The 17,928-nt window shown below is 63.3% G+C and overlaps 2 protein-coding genes across 5 annotated transcripts; one reads left to right on the forward strand and one right to left on the reverse strand.

The window, feature by feature from the left end:
- Positions 1 to 1,615: 1,615 nt before the first annotated feature.
- UAP1L1 (UDP-N-acetylglucosamine pyrophosphorylase 1 like 1) lies at positions 1,616 to 10,627 on the reverse strand. Of its 4 annotated transcripts, none has more exons than XM_035723604.1 (9): positions 10,408 to 10,627; positions 9,880 to 10,087; positions 5,576 to 5,780; positions 5,262 to 5,437; positions 4,777 to 4,949; positions 4,478 to 4,671; positions 3,866 to 4,006; positions 3,109 to 3,294; positions 1,616 to 1,976 (listed from the first exon to the last, which is right to left on the reverse strand). In XM_035723604.1, the coding sequence occupies exons 3-9, from the start codon at positions 5,689 to 5,691 to the stop codon at positions 1,637 to 1,639; spliced, it is 1,326 nt and encodes a 441-aa protein (XP_035579497.1). In that variant the 5' UTR covers positions 5,692 to 5,780; positions 9,880 to 10,087; positions 10,408 to 10,627; the 3' UTR covers positions 1,616 to 1,636. The 4 variants fall into 4 exon arrangements, with proteins under 4 accessions (XP_035579497.1, XP_035579498.1, XP_035579495.1 ...); XM_035723603.1 differs by lacking the exons at positions 9,880 to 10,087; positions 10,408 to 10,627 and adding exons at positions 2,451 to 2,517; positions 6,448 to 6,759 and having other exon boundaries at positions 1,744 to 1,976; XM_035723605.1 differs by lacking the exons at positions 9,880 to 10,087; positions 10,408 to 10,627 and adding an exon at positions 8,469 to 9,846.
- A 211-nt stretch (positions 10,628 to 10,838) lies between these two features.
- On the forward strand, positions 10,839 to 17,867 carry SAPCD2 (suppressor APC domain containing 2). Its single transcript, XM_027615978.1, has 6 exons — positions 10,839 to 11,478; positions 13,775 to 13,887; positions 14,471 to 14,617; positions 14,935 to 15,042; positions 15,154 to 15,276; positions 15,349 to 17,867. Exons 1-6 carry the CDS (start codon positions 10,896 to 10,898, stop codon positions 15,475 to 15,477), a joined length of 1,203 nt encoding a protein of 400 aa, XP_027471779.1. The 5' UTR covers positions 10,839 to 10,895; the 3' UTR covers positions 15,478 to 17,867.
- Positions 17,868 to 17,928: the final 61 nt, after the last annotated feature.

The following is a 17,928-nucleotide window of genomic DNA, read 5'->3' on the forward strand; positions in this document are numbered from 1 at the left end:
CAGAGCCGGAGCGGCTCGGGGTGTGGACTCTTGTTCCCTTGCATGGACAGAGCCGGGAACTCCAGGTCGTCGTTCCCACGACATGTGCTGGTCAGAAAGTGCACTCGCCAGGCCAGGGGTCAATCACGGCCTCTTGAGTTTATTGGAAATCCGCCCTCCCCCCCACCCCCACCCCCACCCCCATTCTGTGGGAAATCAGAGAGTTTGGCAGTCTTTCAAAAGCCAGGGGTGTCGTGATCGGTTGTCTGGGCTTAGAGGCTCTAAAGGTAGCCCGAGGGACAGACAGCGTTGTGGGGGGGGGCCCGTGCTGCCTCTTGAGTGCCCAGTAGGCACAGGAACGCACAGCTGTGAGAAAGCACTCCGGGGCCCTCCGGACGTGCCTGGTTTGGTGGCGCCCCACGATCTTGTAAGCTGCCAGTCCCTCGGGACACGGTGAAGGGCCCCCGGGGACCTCTCTGTGCTATATTTGAAACTTGATGCAAAGCTGTAATTACTCTAGAATAAACCGTGCCCTTCAAAGCAAGCTGCTTCAGGAGTCTTTTCCACCTAGTGTAGAAAAGAGGTTTCACGGTTGCTCAGCTGTGACGGTGAGGAGCAGCGGCTGTGGGCAGGACCCTGGACCTGGACCTCCACCTTGGCGGACCCTCCTCTGTCCCGGGCCCTCTGCTTGCCTGTGGAGCAGCTGGGATAAGGGTCCTAAGGCACACGGTTCAACTCTGAGGTTTGCAAAGGGCTGGCAGAACCTGGGTGGGAGCAAAGTCCTCCCCTGGGCTTTGGGCGTGGCCCTCCCCTGCCCTCTTGCCCAGGTCAGGGTGCGTGGACGGGTCTCCCGCCCCCCGCAAGCTGCTGGGGGAATCAGCTGCACGTGAACCCGCTGTCCAGGGAACGTGCTCCCCCTGGGGAAAGCACAGCTTGCACGGGGGTGTGGGCTGCCGTGGAGGGGCTGGGGGCAGGTGGCAGGTGGCCAGGTTTGGCAGCAGGCTGCAACTCATGCCGCTGTCCACGTCAGTGGGGAGCTTGGCACCCCTCTGTTGCTTTCCGGAGGGAAAAGAAGGCACGGGGGCCCGGAGCAGCAAGGCCAGGCAGGGGCTCAGGGCCTGGGCCTGCGGGTTTCCCCCAGCCTCTGTCAGGGTGCGGGGGTGCAGCGCAGGGCTCGTGGACCCATAGGTGAGGCTGTGTCTCCCTCCAGAGAGCACGGGAGGACGTGAGCACCAAGATGTGTCGGAAGCTACTGGCAAGCTGGTCGAGGGCTGGAGCTCCTTGGCTGGTTATATTTCAGCTTGATGAACCACCACGTGAGGCCACTGGCATTGGTGCTGCTGGTTCTTGGGGGAAGCACGTACAATTCAGCAGCCTGGACCAACCGCAGACGTGGCCGAGGAGCCGAGGCGTCTGAGGGAACTTGAGGGATCCAGCTTTGGGTGTGCAGGCTGTGTGCGGGAGGGGGGTGGTGGGAAGTTGGGGGGCTGGGCTGTGAACCCTCCCCCAGCCTCACCGCAGGTATGGTTCAGCTGCTAGAGAGGGAGGGAGGGGGCCCCACCTTAGACACAGCGCCCTGTGAGGGAGAGACACCGCCCCCCTCCCTCTCGTTGCCTCATCTGTGCATCTGCAGGAAAGCTCGAGTGGCTGGCACTCCTCAGCAAGCGGATGTGCGTGTAGGGCTAGATGTGCCATCGGTCCTCCGGGGGGGCCTCTGTTCTGACCGAGGACGCCACACCTCTGCCTCCCGCCCAGACCCCACAGCCTGGAGCGCAGACAAGGAGCCCTCGTTGGTCCCCAGGAGCCTGGGGTCATTTCTGTCCTCGGTGCCGGTGATGGGAGGGGCCCCACCCCGGTGGAGGTACCCGTGTCCGTGCCCCTCAGGCCCCAGGGTTGGCAGTTCTGGGATTGAGTCAGAGCTGCAGAGCCCTGGCCTGGTTCTCATCCAGGATGAGTGGGGACCGGAACTCCCGGCCTTGCAGGTATTCCTCCAGACCCTGGAAACAAGAAAGTCATGATGGCCTCATATTCACCTCTCAGTCCTTAAGGGGGTACAAATTCACCTCGAGCTAGTGTGGGGTAGGGCCAGAGAGGCTTCCAGTAGCAATGGTTGGATGCCACTTCTAGACCCAGGCTCTTATGAGACATTTGGGCAAGCTCTGGCTAGATCTTCTCAGAGGGTTGGGGCCAGCATTCCTCCCTCAGCAAGGCTCCCATAAAGTCTTCCTGGCCAGAACCCCAAACTCTGACCCCAGCTGACATCCTCCTGGCCCCCCCAAGACCTATGAGGGCCTCTTTTTCGTCACTCACCCCATGTCCCGGAAGATCCTCTGTAACTTAAACTATTTCCTTATAGGTAGACTGAGTCAGATCTCTGACTTTCTACCCCAGCACCCACTTCTCCCCAGCCCCCCCCCCCCGATCATGCATGCCCTATCCCAGAAAGCCCACGTGGGCCAGTGGGCGCTCACCTCTCCAGAGTAGGACACCAAGGGCGAGATCTCACAGATGGCGGGGGGCTCTCTGCTGCTGGGCAGGCTGCGGGAACCCGTGTGTCAGCACATGGTCCTGGGCGCGTGCCCTGCGCTGTGCTTGCTGGACCCTGCTCCCCAAGTTCTTTGTTCGGCTATACCCCCTGCCTCTGCACACTCAGCGCCCTGAGCACACTGCCCCTGCCCAAGTTACAGGCTCTTATTTGGGCAGGAAAACACCCCTCAGCCCACAGGCCCCCACACAGCACCTGGGCCGCCAGATACAGGTGTTGGCTGCAGATACCTGAGGACAGAGAAACCTCACGTCCTTTCCTTTGCCAGCCCTGAAGAGGGACCTGCCTTGCTATCTTCCAAATGTCATGGCTAGGTCTTGGTTTCAAAGCTTATGAGTGAGTTAGCAAGGGTGGCAGCCACCCAGCTCACCCCGGGCCCTGAGCTGACCTCGAGGGGCTGGGCCCCAGGCTGCAGGCAGCCGCTGTATGGCCAGGCAGGGCACCGGGCCACCTGTACTCAGCGTGGTGTGGAGCTCGAGCCCCCGCCACAGCTCAGACCGCAGCACAGCCCGCAAGGCCCTGGGGCCGGGGCCTGGAACAGGACTCCCTTGTCCTTTGGAGGGCATGCTGAGGCCCACACTCACCTGGGCAGTTCAGGGAGCCGGGCCCCATAGGCATCCAGGAAGTGGGCCCCTGCCTGCAGGGCCCAGCGGTAATGCTGCATGAGCAGGGCACACCGAGTCGTGGCGGGGTTGTCCCTGGCAGCCGAGGCAGCATTCTTCAACGGAGAGAACTCCTCCTCCCGGGACACCTCAAAGGCCACGAAGCTCCTGTGTGGAAAAGAACCAGTGACCTGAAGTCCTGGCCCAGAGGCCCCGGTGCTGGGCAGGTGAAGGCTGTGCTGGGGTTCCAATGACTAAATGGGGGTCGCCTCCGTGGAGGAGGCCCACAGGCACTGCATGCGTCTTTGCCTCTGAGGCTGCTTGAAGTCCTTCCATTCCCACCAGCCAAACGCCCAGATCCCGGGACCCCAGGGTGAGGGCCACACCCCCTGGAAGTCCCCCAGCCACCTGGCCTGGAAACAGCCTCCTAAACCCAGGCCAGGAGCAGACAGAGGGCTTAGGAGGGACAGACGGAAGGCTCAGGAGGGGCAGGGGTGTCTCCCAGGGTACAAAGCCCCAAAGATTGCGGCCACCCCAGATGCTGCCAGGCTCACACCACAGGGGCTGCTTCCTCTGGCCTTCTCCCTGAGCCTGCCTACAGCCCCTACTCCCCACTGCAAAGGGGCGCTCCCACTGTGTCCCCCGCGAGCCTCCACTTCCCGGCGCAACGAGGCCTCAGAACCCACCACCAAAACAGAGAGAGGGAAGAAGGAAAAAATAAATGACTTCTGCCACTAACTTAGCAAACTGGAACACATCAAACACAAACTTCTCCATCTTTATCCCGTTTGGTTTTATCGGCTTTACCGGATTTCCCTCCTCATCCACGTATGGGACCTTCTTCACAGCCACATGTGGCTTCAGCAAGGGCTCAAACTTGCTGGGGGCACAGGAGGACAAGAGAAGGAAAGACACAGTTCAGACGGGATGGCGCTCCCGGCGGGGAGCCTGCCGTACGGGAGCCGCCGGGAGCGCCATCCCCACCTCTCCGCACACCCAGCCAGGCAAGACAGCTGGTAGGAGCGCTGGCGCTGAGCCCGGTCTCCGGAAGGCACAGGCATCCCTTGCACCCCCCTCCCGGCCCGAGAGAGAGACAGGCCCCAGTGGCCACGTCCCCGCCCAGATGAAATGGCAGCTGGTAAGCCACAGGCTAAGGGGTGGTGCCTGCAGGCAACCGCCACGGCATGGCGGGGAGAGCCGGCCGACGTGGCCCCAGAGCCTCACGGACGCAGCTGCCAGGGCTCTGGGGCCCCGGGCTTGTCGAAATGCAGGGCCTTTCTGCAGCCCAACCCACAGCCCCACTTGGCTCAGGCCACTCTGGCCAGCACCCGCGGCCACCTGCAGAGCCCACCTGCTGACCATCTGGAGGAAGTCTCGGGTGAAGAAGTGGTTGCAGATGTTGCCCAGGCTGTAGAGCAGGCTCCCATCGGGCCTACGAAGCTGCGCAGTCTCGGGGCTAATCTCACTGTACTCCACCACCTGGGGGACCCCGTCCACCTGGCACACCACACCCACGGGCTCCTCGGGGTCCGCCTTTTCCACCACCTGCAGCCAAGGCCCGGGGTGGGAAGGCTGGCTGGGGTGGGGCCAGGTGGACCGGGGGCAGGGCTGGGCGGAGGGGGCTGGGCAAGGCTGGCAGGGCGGGCTCACCTTGGCCCCACAGTCTGCACCTCGAAGCACGCAAAAACCGACGAAGACAGGGTCAGCCAGCCGCACGAGGATGTTGTCCACACAGTACACGTGCACGAACTCCACTCCCCGCCGCCCCATGTCCTCTAGAATCTGGTGGTCTGACAGTGCACAGTACAGTCCCCCATTGCCATCTGCAGAGGGAGGGACCACTCTCTGGAGGACTCCGGCGGGGCTTCAGCCATCTAGTCCCGGGCATGCTGGAGGCAGGGGAGGCCCCTGGGGCTGGACCTTGCACCTGAGGCGGCTCTCCATCACTATCCAAGTAGCCCTATGGTTGTTTCATGGGACAGATGGGGACCACGGCCCAGAGAGGAGAGGCCACTCACCCGGGACCACACAGCCTTCAGGCATACGATTCTGGCCTCTGCCACAGGCCTCCTGACCTCTAATTGGCTCCTTGTTCTAGCCAGACAGTCCTTCCCTGGCTCAGGGGTGGGGCATACCTGGGGCCATGGCAACCTTGTCTTTCTGCTCCAGGATGGCCCTGCCATCAAAGGTCACAGCAGGTAGCATGCGCTGCTCAAACATGATCACGTTGTTGGGGTCCAGGTGGAAGAAGTCATGCTCCTTGAAGAACCTGGCCGTGGGCGCCAGCGTGAACTCACTCGTCATGATGTACCTTCGAGGGGAGGCAAGGCTGAGCAGGCCAGGGTGTGACAGGGGCTGGCCCTGGGGTCCGGGTCTGGGTGTGGGACAGGGCTGGGGCTACAGGGGCCGCGGGTCATTCTGGGGACAAGACAATGCAGAGAAGGCACACCAGGGGATGGTGCAGCGGGTCCCATGGCGCTGGCCAGCAAGCTGCTCCACCCGCTGAATCCGTTCCGCCTGCAGCTGATACAGGGTCTTCTGGCTGGGCAGCCCCACCTGGTACATGCCTTTGGGGTAGGTCACGCCCAGGCGAGTGCCCTGCCCCCCGGCCAGCAGCAGCACGGCCACCTTGTTCAGGGCGATCTGGCGGAAACCTGGAGGTGCAGGGTGCCATGAGGGGGACACCTGGGGCCTGCCACACAACCCCCCCTTCACCTGAGAGCAAGCCACACCTGGGTCTAGGACTCTAAGACTTCTGAGAGCCACAGAACAGAAGCTTCCAAATAACATTCTGATCCCCTGTGGGCCAGGGCCCCACCCACGCCCCACCTTGTCCGGACCCATCGGGGTCCTGATGATGTCCTCCAGGGTTCATTCCCAGCCTGGGTCCTTCAGAAGGAACACCAGGTCAGGCTGGTCAGAGCAGTGCAGTGGGGGCCCTGGGCAGGCTTCCCTCCAGGAGCACCTGCCTCACCTGTGCGGCCAAGAGTGCACCTGGGCCAGCGCTGATGTGAAAGGGAGCGAGTGCAACTGTGCAAGGGTTCCCCGCGGTCAATACGCCTGCGGGCTGGGCTGCTGGCTAGACAGGTGCACCTGCACAAAGCACTCTCTCTCCCGAGGGCAAGCCGCCTGGGGTCGGCTACCACCTTGGCAGCGTTTGGAGCCCCACACCGCAGTCGCGAGCTGCGAGTGAAAGGGCACTCCACAAAGCAGTGAGGCACGCTTAACTCCTCCCAGTACAACCTCTCCTATCCCCCCACTTGGGGCCAGACCCCCTCCGCCGGCCAGGCCCACGCCGTCCGGGACCCCCGCCCCGCCTACCTTCCTCCTCCCAGAGCCGCCGCATCTCCGGGTCGCACCGGGTCGCGCTGCCCACGCACTCGGGGGGCAGGGGCCGCAGGCGCGCGGCCAGGTCGGGCGGCGGGCCCGGGGGGTGCGCGCAGGCTGCAGCCGCGCGCCGGCAGTGCTCGCTCAGCGCCTCGGGCTCCAGCGCCCCCAGCTCCGCCAGGAGGGCGGCGCGTGGCCCCGGCGCCAGCTCGGCGCAGAAGCGCAGCAGGTGTTCCTGGCCAGCGCGCTGCAGCCGGGCGCGGACCTCCCGCTCCGAGGCCATGTCGCCGCTGTCGGCCGCGCGGGTACTCGTGACCGGCGCGCTCCTACGGGCGTCACGGGACCCAGCGGGCGGTGACGACCCCAGAGAGGCGGGACCAGGGCGCCCCGCCTCGACCCCGCCCCTCTCCGGCCCTGACCCCGCCCCCGTCCGCTCGGCCGCGGCCGGCGAGCGCTGGGGTCTCGCCCGCCGCCGGACACGGAGGGGCCGAGTCAGGGCGCCGGGACGCCTGGGGCATAGGGGCCCGGGGCGCCCCGAGTCGGGAAGCCCCCTCACGGGATCTGCGACGCCCCTGGCCCGGGCACGTGAGGACTGACTTCAGCTCTAACGCACCCCCTTCTGGACCCACAGCCCTGACGGTCAGGACACCTGAGGGGGAGGCTAGGGTCTGTCCCTGCATGTGGCCATTTGCACTGACCAAGACTCTTGGCGGCTGGGCTGGGAAGGATAGAGCCAGATCAGCAGTAGGGTCAGGCGTCTGGATGCCAGCAAGGACCCCCAAGAAGGCCACCCTGCATCCTTGAGGGCTTCCTCCTTCACATCCCTCCTCCTCATTGCCATGTAACCAGAACCGCTCAGGAGCAGCCCTTCGCCCTGCCATGTTATATTAACTATCAGAGTTTAATATATCTTGCCGTTTATTTAAAAATATATAGATCAATAGATATAGATACCCTGCTGTTTATAAACTCCCTCATGAAAAATAGTGAGTAGCTTTGGCCATTTTGGGACAAAGCTTTCTTCTAGAAATTAGTTTTATTAAGTCTAAAAGTAATACATGCTCAAGGGTAAAACAAATTCAAATGGCACTTTGGGACCTGAAAGGGAAAATAACATCTCTCTCAGGCCTGCCCCAGTTAACCTCTGTTAAGGCAATTGTATCTCTTTGCAGGCAGGTTCTGCACAGAGACTCCCACACACCCCCTTCCTGGGTTAGGAAGCAGAGCTTCCCACCACCCCCTGGGGACCCACTCTAAGTCCTGGTGGACCTGAAAGAAGATATCTTCCAAGAGTAGCCTTAGACCTGCCACAGGGCCTTTGCACTTGCTGTTCCTCCTGCCTGGACTACTCTTTCTGAGAAAGTGACCTCCTGCCCCACTTTGCCAGGTCTCTATTCATGTGTTGCCTCCTTGCGTAGACCCTCCTGGGTCATGTTGGCTCAGAGAGCACCCTCCCATTCGTCTCTGTTCCTTCTTGCCTTTCTGCATTCTCTGCTGCCCGGCTCCCCCAAGGAAAGGAAACTCCAGGAGAGCTGGAGGTAGTTTGGTTCACTGCTCTGCCCCATCACCTTAGATCATTGCCCAGCACATGGTAGGTACTCAGTAAATGTTTGTTGAATGAATGAGTGAGTGTTGGATCCCACACCTAGCTCAGTGACTGGGCCACATCAAGTGTTCAGGGACTGCTTGCTGGATGAGCGAATGAATGTATGAATGGTCTGCTTCAATCATTTGTGGTAGTTGAAGGGTACATGTTAGAGACGGAGGGTGTGCATGGAAGGTAGGGAGCCCAGAAGCAGAGTGGGCTCCACACCCCAGGCCAGAGTCCATGGGAACTCTCACCCCCTGCACATGTGCCCTTGAAGGCAGGTGTCACATGAACTCAGAGTTCATCTCAGAGTGACCCCCAAATCTCGCTTAAAGATGGGGGCTGGGGCTGAGATCAGAAGGGTTTGGACAGTTGAGGCTGGGTAGCCAGAGGCACCTGAGGGGCAAGAGAAGGAGAGCTGGCCCACCTGGGCAGACGGCTGGGGGTGTCGGCGAGGGAGAAGTGAGCACCAAGCTCCTGGACAACCTGGCAAAGGCAGGCTTGTGACCCAGGAATCACCTTTCTTGTGCCCTAGGGCTTCATCCAGAGGGTTCAGGGGAGCCAGGGTCCAGAGGCCAGCATGGGTCCCCGGTTGTTACTACAGGATGGAGACCAGAGAACCTGGAACAGGCACAGTGACTATGTGAGGCTGGGGACAGAGGGCCCCACCATCCACCTCCAGGGAGCTCCAAGCTGGCACAGTGAGAACATAATTACAACTGGGGCTGGCACCTCAAAAACCACAGGGGCCCCACTTGGTCTGGGGCTCTGGGAGGCCCCTGGGGGTGACAGCAACACTGAAAGGTACAGAGCTGGGAAAGTGTTGGACCAGGCTGGAAAATGCGGTAGAAGGAGGAAGTGGTCAGAATTCAGGACAGGAAGTACAGGGGACCACGCCTTAGTCCCACACCCAGAGCTGGTACCGACTCCAGTGTCTTCATACCTTCCACCAGTGCCTAGCCAGGGAAGCCCACCAGGAAGCCCACAGACCGCGGGCCTCCTCCCCCACGGTTCCTGATGCTCTGAGAAGGCCTTGTTCTCTCTCTGTGGTGGGCTCAGATTCACAGGGGCCTGGCCTGGGTGCCGCTGTCCTGAGCTGTAGCAGCATGGCTTGCTGCTGCTGGCCACTGGCACGAACCCCCACGGAGCTGTCTCCAGGCCTCCCCATCCCACCCAAGGGTGGCGTTTCCACAGGATGAGGCTTCCCATGTGTGGGCCACCCACTAAGCCTCCACTGTGGGCCAGACTCATGCTAGGCCGTGGGGCAGCCCTGTCCTGCTTCCAGAAAGCACAGGGAGGGACTCATGGGGACGGAAGCACCATCATTAGAAGGCAGCCTCATGCTTTGAAGATCAGGACTACAGCTTCCAAGGTGTGGGTCAGGTACCTGAGTGGAGTTTCAAAGGATGCAGAGGGGTCAGCCCGGAGCAGACAGGCAAAGGTGTTCCTGGTGGGAGAGCTACCACGTGCAAGGGCCCAAGGTGAGGGACTGCTGGGTACCCTAAGGATGAGGGACGGGGCCGGGTGTGCTGGAAGGGGGGTAGGAGGGCAGGAGGGCTGCAGGACAAACGGCTTGAATGCTGGGACTTTGGTCCTGCCACTAAAGGGAAGGCGGGGATGGGTCAGGCTCCGTGGGGAAACACCAGGCTCACAGCTTTCTAGGTCTTTCCAAAATTCCTTACCACAAGGGAGCCCCAACTTTGAGGGATATGAAATTAATAAAGGGAAGCCTCATTTAGAATGGAGTCAGGAAGCCCTGACTCGGGGAACTCTCCCGAACATAGCACCTGTCCCAGCTGACCTCACATTCCTGGGCAGGAAGAAATTCATTTTACTACCCTAACAGGAGGAAGTTCTCTTCTTGAAGAGACAGGGGGCTAAGCTCCAGCCCCCTCCCAGACTGGCCAGACGGAAGGACGGGATCCTGGCTGGAAATGAAGCAGGGGCCGCTGGGGACACAGGGCTGCCGCTGGCCTGCAGAGGCTGTGAGAGTCAGGGAGCCGCTGCAGGAAGTGTCCAGCCAGAGGAAGAGGCTGGAGCAGAGGGCTGTGGAAGCAGAGGAGAGCGGGTCACCAGATGGGGATCTGGGGATACAGGAAAAAGTGGCTTTGTCCTGCAGTAGGCAGGAAAGGCCAGGCCGTCCCCAGGGACAAGGGGAGGAGCCAGCAGCACTGTGGACAGAGAGGCCTCTGTGACGGGAAGCGCCCATCTGGCTGGAGCCCACAGTCCTCTTGGGACTTTCCCGGTAAATGGGCCCCAGAGTCGGGGTGCCTGGGCCAGGGGACCCCGAGTAGGGGGCGAAGAGTCCCCAGGGGAGCCAGGAGGGGAAGGTGAATCCCTGGAGGAGGTGTGCTCCCCATCCTTACCCCCACGAGGCCACAGGAGACAGGTTTTCCGTAGGGCCCCAGGCCCCGCCCCTCGGAGAGGGCCGAACCGCGGCGAGAGGGCTGCGGGTGGCGGGGAGAGCTGAGAGGGGTCCGCTCGGGGCTCTCTCCCCGACCCGCGAGGCCCAGGGGGGCCGAGTTGCGGGACCCCGCCCCCGCCCCACGCTGGTCCCGGGCCTCTGCGCATCCCCGGCCGCAGCCGGCACGGCGGCGGGAGCGCGCGGGGCGGGGTCCTCGGCGGAAAATCAAACCGGGCTGGCGGCCTCTCAGCCAATCCGGGAGCAGACGGGCCGGCTTCGGCCAATGGCCGCCGCGAATGCTAATGAGCGCTGACGCCACGAGGAGGGTCCATTCAAAAAGTCGCAGCTATTGTCGCGGCGCGTTGCGCGCGCCGCCTGGGCCCCGCCGTCGGGCCGCGCGGGGACCGAGCCGGGGACGGAGCCGGGGACTGAGCCCGGCGGCGGCCGCGCATGGCCGGAGCCGCCATGGCCGAGCCGGGCCGCGGGCTCCCCGCCGCGCCCGGCACCGAGGGGCTGCCGCGCGCCTTTCTGCAGAGCCTGCGCACCCTCTTCGACATCCTGGACGACCGGCGGCGCGGCTGCGTGCACCTGCGCGAGATCGAGTCCCGCTGGCAGGGCGCGGACGCGCGCGAGTTACCCCGCGGCGTGCTCGAGGGCCTGCGCCAGGTGGCCCCGGCCAGCGGCTACCTGACCTTCGAGCGCTTCGTGGCTGGCCTGCGCACCTCGCTGCTGAGCGCCGACGGCGGCCCGCGGGGCCAGGCCCGCGCCCCCGCCCGGGGAGGCTGCCCGGCGCGGCCCGGGGGTCAGCAGCCGCCGCCGCCGACGCGCCTGGTGTTCGCGCCGGCCGACGAGCCGCGGACCGTCCTGGAGAGGAAGCCCCTACCCCTGGGCTCGCGGCCCCCGCCGACCGGCCCCGGCGGCGCGTCCCGGAGCCTGGAGAAGCTGTGCGGGCCAGCAGAGGCAGCGCCGGGTTCCGCGGAGCCCGAGCGGCCCCAGGTCGCGGCGCTGGAGCGGAGCCCGAGCGCAGACTCTGGTGAGTGCGGGGCGGCTTCCAGCCCCGCTTCATAGCTGTCGGCGCCCCCCCCCCATCCCTGCGACCTGCGCCTCAGGCCAGGCGCCTCTCCTACAGCGGGGGACGGGGGCGGGCAGCTCTAAGTGGCCCCAAGGGCCGTCAGCGCCTAGAGGGAAGGGGCCCTCTTGCCTTCCCCGGTGTGCTCCGGGGCCGGAGGCAGGCCAACCCCTCCCCCGCCACCGTGGGAGGCTGCCAGGGCCAAGGGGCGGGTGGGTGACTCCAAACTCCACCAGGAAGTCGCCCTACCCGGACTGAGCTGAGCACTGGGGATTCCTGCCCCACACCTGGGGACACTAAGGCTCTCAGTCGCATCTCTGATAACAGCCTAGGCAGAGGAGTTTCCCTCTAGTTCAGAGGAGAGAGGCTACCCCGACTGAGAGGGGCCCTCTCTGCCTTTTTGGGTGCTTAGTTTGGCAGCTCCACCAAGAGGGCTGGGCCCACTGCCGCCACCACTGAGGCAGGTGGAGGTGTCCCAGGAGGACCTGGCCTGGTTGCCAGGAAAAGTCAAGTGGTGGGTGGGTGGGTCTCCAGCCCAATCTTCAAGGCCTACCGGGCTGACACCAGGGGGAGACCCAGATGCAGCCCCCCGTGGATGGTCAGCTGGGTCCTTGCCTGGCTTCCAGTCCAGTTGGCATGGCAGTGACAGGAGATGGCTGAACGACCCCTGTGGGCCCCTCTAGTGTCTGCTCTGGGAATAGCACCTGCATTATGGATGGGGGCCGGGTCCAAACCCCTCAGGGCATTCAGCCTGCATGCCTGCACCCCCTGGGCACCCCTCTGAGGATAGACGCAGGGCTGGGCAGGTGGCTAGTGCTCCCCATGGGGCAGCTTTAGGCTCAGGCCAGCCTCTCACTTGTCACCTTTACAAGCAGAGGCCCAGACAAGAGGCATGGCATGTGTGTGGGGTGCCAAATCTGGAGCTCCAAGATCCCCCGGCTTCCCAGGAAGGGAAAGCCCCCATACCACACAGAGCCCCCCACCCCAGAGATCCAGGTCCCCCTTCTTTGGCCCGGTTGGAGCTCAGTGCACCCAGGCCTGCCCTGGCCCAGTGGGTACAGGCTGCTAGCTCGGGCCCAGACGGGGACAGGGCTCCCTGCGCCTGCTGGTCATCCAACTGAACACCCAGTGTGCTGTCATCCGGGAATCTGGGAGCTGCCCCCAGACCAAGCCCAGGTGTTCTGGGTTTGTTCCCTGCGCCCCAGCCTCCCTCTGCTGTATCTTCTCTGCCAGCCACGTAGCACAGGCAGGTTGAGACGCGATCACTGGGCTGGCTGGAGGCCTGCCCTGCCACCTGGTGCCAAACCTGTGGACATGTCCGGGGCATAGCCTGTGAGGCTGAGCCTGGCGTGGGGGATAGGGCTAGGAGCCAGTGCCAGGGGCATAGCCTGTAAGGCTGAGCCTGGCGTGGGGGATAGGGCTAGGAGCCAGTGCCAGGGGCATAGCCTGTGAGGCTGAGCCTGGCGTGGGGGATAGGGCTAGGAGCCAGGGGAAGGCAATTCCCTCCACACCTGCACCCCTCTCCTCCCCTCTTGCCCTGCATACACTCCCCATCCCCCAAGGAAGCCAGCTGGCCCCGCTGGCTGTTCACCCCTAAGCAGACTCCGCTACAGGTGGATGCCTGAGCCATGGAAACTCCTAAGTTATGTGCTGAGCACAGTGTTTGCACGTATGTGTGGGCCCAACTTTGTTCTATCCTTCCCGGGAAAAGTTAGGTCTGGGCCACCTGTGCCCTCGCATTTCACCTGCCCCAACTCCTGCCACCCTTAAAGGCCCCGGCAGACAGGGAGAGAGAAGCAAGGAAGCCTGGGGCCCTGCTCACTCACCCTATACCTAGCAGCCTTTGAGCCCCTGCGGTGTACCCAAAGTGCTCTGGGCATGGGGGATGCTTAGACAAACTGGGTAAAGCCCTTGCCCTCGGGGCGCTCTTGCTGGGGCACACGCATTTGTGTCGTGTGTGCAAACATTGCAGCCTCAAGGGCCAGACAGCCCTCCCCAAGATAGGGGTAAGGCGAGTTTGTGGGGGTCAAGTGGGGAACCAGACCCCACAGAGACCAGGTGTGGGCAGGGCTAGCCAGTTGCCCACGCCCCTGGAATGGGTTGAGATGGGGCGGATCCATGCAGAGGCTCCGAACTGCCCATGACCCCAGAGGCATGTTGGCCTGGACACCCAGCTTTGCATTGCCTGGCTTGGAGTGGGGGGCACTGAGCTTGACTAGGCAGGCCTGGAAATGAGCCAGGGCCTTGCCTCTCTCTGCAGGTGCACTGGCCTGCAGGCCCCGGGAGCTTGGCGTGGGCGATGCCCAGCGGGCCCCCCGTGCCCGAGGGGAACGTCGCAGACACACCATCACCAGCGGTGTGGACTGTGACCTGGTGAGTGAGGGCTCTGGGCGATTCTCCATCTTGCCTGGGATTGCACTTGGCCCCCACGCTTGGTCTCCTGACCACCCCTCCGCCTGGGAGGTAGCAGCCAAAGCTGGGTCCTGGGGGCTGGAATGTCAGTTAATTACAAACATGTCTCCCCATGCGGGCTTGAACCCACTTGAGGGATGGCTCAGGGCCAGATGAAGAAGTCCATTAGAGAGAAGCAGCCTGGGTGTGCCGAAGCATGTGGAGTGGGCACAGCCCCTCCCCAGAACGGCCCCGCACCAGCCAGCTTCATGAGACTCCCCTTCGCCGGGTTAGCCCGGCTCACCGGCTGCGTGTGCACACCGCTTGCCCGAAGGGGAGCTGCTGAGCTGGGGAGTGTTGCCTGTGCTCCCCAGGGGAAGCCTGTGTGGAGGGGCCGAGGGAGGGCCGTGTTCTGTGGGGGCTGTGCTTCCAGGCACGGGTGCGGGCAGGTCGGTGCCGGCGTGGGGTGGTCTGTGGGCCGTGGTACCTCACGCACACACGGAGGCCCGCGCAGGCGTGCACGGTCTGCGTGCTCACTCGCACGTGTGCCCCCCACACGGGGCAGCTGAAGCAGATGCGGGAGCTGGAGCAGGAGAAGGAGGTGCTGCTGCAAGGTCTTGAGTTGATGGCGCAGGGCCGTGACTGGTACCAGCAACAGCTGCAGCGCGTGCAGGAGCGCCAGCGCCGTCTGGGCCAGAGCAGGGCCAGCACGGTGAGTGACGCCGCCCAAGGCTGGGCTGTCCCCGTCCCTAGACACAGCAAGCACCCCCCCAAGCCCAGGCACCCCAGGGCGGCACAGGATGGCCCTATTCCAGGGCACATTCCCTCCCCAGGGTGCTGGGACCACCCCCCCACACACACACACCCTAGGGCAGAATCCCCTGCCGGCAACACCGAGGGCTCCCTGCCTGCTCTAAGCAGTAATGTGGGGGGCAGAAGCGCCACCTGTGAGGACCCCCCTCAAGGCACGGTGGCTGATCTTTGGCTGGTCCTGCTCGCTGACCGTCCCCTTTCCTGCTCTCCTCCCAGGACTTTGGCAGTGAGGGGAGCCCCCTCCCACTGGGCCGGCTGCTACCCAAGGTACAGGAGGTGGCCCGGCGCCTGGGGGAGCTGCTGGCTGCAGCCTGTGCCGGCAGGGTGAGTGCCCCCAGGCCGCCCAGCCCCCGCAGAGGGCCCGTGCCCAGCGTGGTGCCATCCCTCACCCTGTGCCTGGGAACGCCGGGCCTGCCTGACCATGCCCTCCCGTAGGCTCTGCCTTCATTGTCCTCGGGGCCCCCGTGCCCGGCCCCGGCCCCCGCCTCGCCCTCAGCCCCAGGCTGGCAGCAGCAGACCATCCTCATGCTGAAAGAGCAGAACCGGCTCCTCACCCAGGTGAGGAGCAGGGAGGGGTCGGGGTGGGGGCCGGAGGCCTGGTGGGCGCTGACCGACCTCCCGCCTGCCCAGGAGGTGACCAGCAAGAGTGAGCGTATCACGCGACTGGAGCAGGAAAAATCTGCCCTCATCAAGCAGCTGTTTGAAGCGCGCGCCCTCAGCCAGCAGGATGCCGGGCCCTTGGACTCCACCTTCATCTAGCTGGCCGTGGGCATGGACACAGCCCTTAGGGCCTGGCCTGGCCGTCAGCCTGGCAGGTACCTCTTCGAGCCCCACTTAGGCTGAAGACCACCTGACTGGCCTGGACACAGGTTTCTTCCTCTCTTGCATTCTGGGCTCCCCCAGCCCCCCCAGCCCCCCCAGCCCCAGGTGGAGCCAGCGGGTGGGCTGTGGCCAGAATGTGCTGTGGCCCCGGACACGGACTGGGCCCTAGCCTTGGGGGGCTAGACCGGGGTGGGGCCTCATTATGCTAACATAGCCTGAAGCTGCTACCGCCATTGTCAGTGGGCGGTGGGGGCTCCTCATGTTTACCAGATCTCAGGCAGCTCTGGGCAGGCGGTTACACGGGCCTGTCCTCTGACCTGGGGCCTCCAGGGAAAGGTACCGGTCCCACGAGGCTGCACTTCCGGCTGCGGCCAGCAGAGGGTGCCTCGTGCACGACAGCCGGAGCCGCCCGGCAGCGCCCACTGTGAGGTCTTCCCCCGGGAGGGCTCTGTCCCCACAAGAGATGTCATCATGGGCCCCCCAGGTGGGCCCCCCAAGGTTCCTTGTAGGCCACGCACCCCCATCAGGGCCTACTCCACATGATTCAAGGTTCCCACAGGTGTAGGGACCCCTCCACACCCTCCCTGTCCGCCACCCCCCCAGCTCGGCGTCAGACTCCGGCTGGCTCAGCCACACAGAGCAGGAAAGCCACGGGGTCCAGGAAGAGACGAGGCAGGGTCCTTGTCAGGGACAACTCCCCACCCCTACACCAGGCCTGCCCCGAACGGGGAGCCTCCACCCCGGAGGGGCCTCGTGACGGATGCCGCCATCCCCACAAGGACTTGCGTCCCACACTGAGGACGTGACATCACCGCTGGGTTGTGCGGTGGCGGGGGAGGGCCCAGGCATGGGCTGTGAGACCCCATCAACCAGGAGAGTTTGGGCACGTGGACTCCCACAACCCTGGAGGGTGCCAGCGGCAGAGGAGAGGTCCGGGGTGAGGGCGGCTGGGTGCCCCCTCTGCCCCAGCTCTGAGCTTCCCACGCTGGACTTGCAGACAGTGAGGGGGATTGTCCTGGGTCAGGCCCGAATCTGCCCAGCATGCAAGCCGCCCTCCTCGGGAGGGTGGGGTGGCCCAAGACCCCCCAGGTCTAGACCCACGCAGGCTCTGTGGGAGGGGAGCCAAGAGGGGAATGGGGTCTTGAAGAGTAAGATAGGGCCCCCAGCACCCCCTGGGACATGCAGGGCAGTGGCCAGCGCAGGAGAAGTCCTCCCGATTGAGAGCTTGGGGCCTACCCGCCAGGAGCTCTTGGATCTGCTCTCCCTCGCTTCCGTCCCACGACCAGTCCCTCGCACCTGACTCTGAGTCCACCCTCTCGCTGGGAGTCTGCTCACAGCTTCTCCAAACGCAACCCGTGACATTTCCAAAACTGAAACTGTACCACCCCCCCCCACTCTTGATCCTCCCATGATCCTATTGCTCAGGGCAGCCCCTGGGCTGAGCCTCCACAGCCTTTCCCAGGCCCTGCCAGTAGCTGGGCTGCAGCTGGACAGCCAGCCTCCCACCTCTGGTCTTTGCAAACGGTGTTCCATCTCCTAGAACACCCCCTCCCTGCTTCACCTTGCTCACCCCTGCCCAGCCCCCCACGACAGAGCAAAGGGATCTGAGGAAGCCATTACAGTGGAAGAGGCAGCGGTGTCCCCTGGGGTGTCTGCCCCGCCTGGAGGTTCTGCATTCCCTCTGCTGTCTTCACATGAGACAACGCGGTGTCCGCCCCAGCTGTCTTTCACCAGGAGACCTTCCGCAGGAAGCACCCCTTCACTGTGAGATGAGCTGGCTACACGGAAGGCAACTCAGGGATGGAACCCCCCCTTGTCCTCGGTGCTCTACCCAGGGTGTAAACACATGTCCTCTTTGTTTGCAGTCTGAAACCAGGCTACCTGTGGGTCCTAGACTCCTCCAGGGAAGAAGTTTAAGTGGCCCCAGGTTGGCAGGTGGCAGAAGCAGACACATCCTCTGCAAACCACTAGTGACGTTTGGGGCTGAGTAAGTCGGGGGCGGGGGGTGCTGTCTTACGGTGTGATGTTGATGACGTCCCTGGCTTCTGTTCACACCCTCAGTTGTGACAACTAAAATGTCTCAAGAGGTTGCCAGATGTCCCAGGGGTGGTGGTGGTAGAAACATCATCCCTGATTGAGAATCACTGCTCCAGTGATTTCATGTAGGCCAAGTCCCAAGGAAAATGAGCATCTCTATGTTAAAAAGCTTTTTCACACGCACCAGGAGTGCACCCACCACAAGAGCCAGCAGAAAGAACAGATTCTGCAAAAATTTCAGATATTGGAATTATCAGAGAATATACAATAACTTTTACATGTCTAAAGAAATAAAAGATTCTTGAAAATATAAACAAGGAATGGTCTTTATAGTTTCTTGTTCTGTGAAAG

This window comes from Zalophus californianus, chromosome 13 (genome assembly GCF_009762305.2).
Source record: "Zalophus californianus isolate mZalCal1 chromosome 13, mZalCal1.pri.v2, whole genome shotgun sequence".
Taxonomy (NCBI): domain Eukaryota; kingdom Metazoa; phylum Chordata; class Mammalia; order Carnivora; family Otariidae; genus Zalophus; species Zalophus californianus.

Coding starts and splice junctions, on each gene's coding strand:
- SAPCD2 (XM_027615978.1), top strand. CDS start 10,896: ATGGCCGGAGCCGCCATGGCCGAGCCGGGCCGCGGGCTCCCCGCCGCG. Junction 14,618..14,934: donor GCCAGAGCAGGGCCAGCACG/GTGAGTGACGCC, acceptor CTCTCCTCCCAG/GACTTTGGCAGTGAGGGGAG. Junction 15,277..15,348: donor AGAACCGGCTCCTCACCCAG/GTGAGGAGCAGG, acceptor CCGCCTGCCCAG/GAGGTGACCAGCAAGAGTGA.
- UAP1L1 (XM_035723602.1), bottom strand. CDS start 6,736: ATGGCCTCGGAGCGGGAGGTCCGCGCCCGGCTGCAGCGCGCTGGCCAG. Junction 4,672..4,776: donor GTGCAGACTGTGGGGCCAAG/GTGAGCCCGCCC, acceptor CCTTGGCTGCAG/GTGGTGGAAAAGGCGGACCC. Junction 3,295..3,865: donor GATGTGTTCCAGTTTGCTAA/GTTAGTGGCAGA, acceptor TTTTCCACACAG/GAGCTTCGTGGCCTTTGAGG.